At 38.1% G+C, this 3,700-nt stretch overlaps 1 protein-coding gene across 2 annotated transcripts in view; it reads left to right on the top strand.

The window, feature by feature from the left end:
- The window catches only part of LOC106457607 (gamma-aminobutyric acid type B receptor subunit 1-like), a 46,235-nt gene that overhangs the window by 31,706 nt on the left and 10,829 nt on the right, over positions 1 to 3,700 (top strand). For both annotated transcript variants that reach the window (XM_022383602.1, XM_022383603.1), the window contains exons 10-11: positions 897 to 1,047; positions 1,566 to 1,698. In XM_022383602.1, coding sequence (XP_022239310.1) covers positions 897 to 1,047; positions 1,566 to 1,698 — 284 coding nt within the window. The remainder of the gene's footprint in view (positions 1 to 896; positions 1,048 to 1,565; positions 1,699 to 3,700) is intronic.

The following is a 3,700-nucleotide window of genomic DNA, read 5'->3' as shown; positions in this document are numbered from 1 at the left end:
AAGTTCTTCAAATACCTATAGAATGATAGGTTTCTTTTTTGTGAGTGTAAAACACTTAAATACACCAGTTCGAAAGACTTGTGTTACAAACAACAAAACTTGTTTTTAGTGTAACACAATCATTACGAGTTATAAAGGTAAAACATATGAGTTGAATTTCTATGCAATCAACATACATACCATAAAAATGTGTCTTAAAAACACAACACATTATTTAAATAAACACACGTTTGAGTTGAAAATTACACGTGAGCTGTATTGTTAGAAAACATTGTGTTTATGTCGTTACAGAAATAAATTTTTGGATTAGTGATATGATAACATAGACAACATATTAGGTAGTAACGTATGTGTTTGAATAATATTTTTATTTACTTAATAATCATGAAATAAAAAAAGTAAAGATTCATATGGTTGTTTGTTTCAGAATTTTGCCTCAAGCTGCACAAAGGGCTATATCTACATAGCTGTACGAAGGCAGCTTACAACGTACCCACTGCCCTAAAGTGCAGAACACGTTTTTACGGCAATGGACTGGCGTATATGAACCCAGTCTGATCACACTAAGCCACGCCCAGCCTAGATCCATATAGTTTGTTTGTTTGTAATTAAGCACAAAGCTACACAATGGGCTATCTGTGCTCTGCCCACCACGGGTATCGAAACCCGATTCTAGCGTTGTAAGTCCGCAGACATACCGCTGTGCCACTGGGGGGCAGATCCATATAGATCACACACACACACATTGGACGTCACATACTTAACTAATTACTTATGTAAAAAAACAACAAGAAAAACACTGCAAGTAACGTTCGTAGCATAATATTTAAAAAAATTATTCGTTGATTTGAAACACCGTAGTTTGCAAATAATTAATTTTGATTGTTCCCCTGTAGATGGCCGGCCGCCTCCTGACCGGACGATTATCAAACATACCCTACGAACAGTGTCCTCGAGCTTATTCATCAGCATGTGTGTTATTTCGTTCATCGGAATTATCTGGGCCATTGGGCTGCTATTTTTTAACTGGGCTTTCCACATGTCAAGGTGAAGATGGTTATATTTGTATATGGGAAATAAAAGAAATGATAGAATGCTTGGGTACATTATCAGCGTTATATGTTTCTTTACGTTTTACTGAAATAAAAAGAATGAAATTAAGAAAAATTGATCTTAAACTTCAACTAATGTTAATTTCCCACCATTTGAATGTATAACTTCTTCAGGTTATTTTTTTTCTCTCTCTCTAAAGAAAATCGACCACAACTGATCACTTAGGGATAATTTGCTTTGAATAAATACGAAAATTGTTTTTGTTGCGCGTTCGCATTTTGTGACTACCATAATAGACAATAATAAGGTAGTATATACCATAGTTAAAATATATTATAGGTTTATGGTTTTCATAGCTTATTTCCTTGGTGTTTAGTCATGAGTTTTGTTCACTATTTATAACTGATTTTATACCGATTTAGTACTAGACCACGTGTGAGATTCATCATTCTTTTTTAGATTAACATGTTATAGTTAATAGTTATGTAGTTGAATTTTGTCTTTTTTTACAGATATATTCAGCTGTCGCACCCAATGTGTAACAACATTATGTTAGTCGGAATTATCATCTGTTTGTTATGTGTTTGTCTTCTGGGTCTGGATGGAAAGTTTATCAGTCCTGGTGGTTACGGGCATTTGTGTGAGGTAAATCAACTGGTCAGAACTATTTTACAACTATATTCAGTAGATGAAGATATACATATCATGTCTATACTTGAGTTAATATTGGATTTCAGTAAATTAATGGACTGATGGTTAGGGCACCCGACTCGCAATCTGCGGGTAGCGGATTCGAATCCCGTCACCGGGTTCACCCTTTCAACCGTGGGGGCTATATAATGTGACGATCAATCCCATTTTTCATTAATGAAGAGTAGTCCGAAACTTGGCGGTGAATCGTGCTGACCAGCTGCCTTCCTTCTAGTCTATAACTTCTAAATTATGTCCAGGTGGTTAGGGCGCTCGACTCGCAATCTGCGGGTCACAAGTTCGAATCCCCGTCACACCAAACATGCTCGCTCTTTCAGCCGTGGGGGCGTTATAATGTGACGGTCATTATTAAACATTCGCAGGTCGACAGTTGGTAACGTGCTGAAGAAATGGAAGTGACAGGTGAGCCCAAGAAACCAAGTAGGCTTAAAATACTGACTGACAGAAGTCGACGCACCTTGAGAAGGCTGGTTACCTCATCTCGCCATCAGACCCTAGAGAATCTATGTTTGGAGATGCGAGCAGCCACAGGAAATCCTATGTGTGTTTCCACGACACGTCGAGAGCTACATGCAATGCATTTTCATGGAAGAGCTGCAGCCCACAAGCCGTTGATAATAAAAACAAATGGGGCAAGGCACACCAAACCTGGACCATGGACCAATGGAAATCGGTTCTATAGAGCGACGAGTCACGCTACACGCTCTTCCAGCCTGATGGATGTGTTTGGGTATGGATAATGCCTGGAGAACGCTTATTACCTGAGTGTGTTGTCCCAACAGCGAAGTTTGGAGGTGGTGGTATCATGATCTGGGGGTGCTTCTCGTGGTATGGACTAGTGTTAGCGTATGGATCCATGAATGCTGAGCCCTACATTGATGTTTCGAAGAATTCTGTGTGTCCTACGCTGTGGCTAGTTTATGGTACCGGCCCTTACATCTTAATAATAACGCTCCTGTCACAAAGAGAGGATTGTGAACGCGTGGTTTGAAGAAAATAACATTGGAACATTGCAGTAACCAACACAGAGTCCTGACCTTTACTCGATAGAACATCTTTGGGATGAACTGGAACGCAGAATTAGAGCAAGACCAAGATAGCCCTCTTCAGTAGGGAAGCTTACTAGTTGCTTTAAGGGAGGAGTGGAGCACAATACCACCAGCTTTTAACCAGAAATTAGTAGACAGTCTTCCATGGCGCATTGAAGCAGTCATTAAAGCCAAAGGCGGGCCAATACGTTATTAATTTCTTGGAATAAAGATATGTTTTATTCATAACTGCCCGTATTCCATGACTTTTGGTAGGATAGTGTAAGTATAGCTTGGTATTAGTAGCATTCAAAATGTTAAAAACTGGTGAACTTCATGTTAGTGAGATCTAAAATGTTAAAATTATGAAATTCATGTTAATAAGATCTAAAATGTTAAAAGTTTGTTTTGTAGTTAAACACAAAGCTACTCAATAGGCTATCTGCTCTGCCCACCATGGGTATCGAAACCCAGTTTCTAGCTTTGTAAGTCCGCAAACATATTGCTGTGCCACTGGGAGGCTAAAAATGTTAACGCTAGTGAATTTCATGTCAGTAAGATTCAAAATGTTAGAACTTGTGAAATTCATGTTAGTAAGGTCTGAAATGTTAAAACTATTGAGCTTCATGTCAGAAAGGTTCAAAATGTTAAACTAGCGAACTTCATCTTAATAAGATTCAAAATGTTAGAACTTGTGAAATTCATGTTACTATGACCTAAGATGTTAAAAACTGGTGAACTTCGTGTTAGTAAGATTAAAAATGTTAAAACTAGTGAACTTTATGCTAGTAAGATAAAATGTGAGTCAACGGTAAGTTTACGGACTTATAACGCAAAATTTGGGATTTGATTCCCCGCGGCAAACAGAGTGCAAATGACCCATTGTATAGCTTCTTACGAAAGATAAG

This window comes from Limulus polyphemus, unplaced genomic scaffold, assembly GCF_000517525.1.
Source record: "Limulus polyphemus unplaced genomic scaffold, Limulus_polyphemus-2.1.2 Scaffold351, whole genome shotgun sequence".
NCBI lineage: Eukaryota > Metazoa > Arthropoda > Merostomata > Xiphosura > Limulidae > Limulus > Limulus polyphemus.
This window is presented reverse-complemented; position numbering and strand designations above follow the sequence as displayed.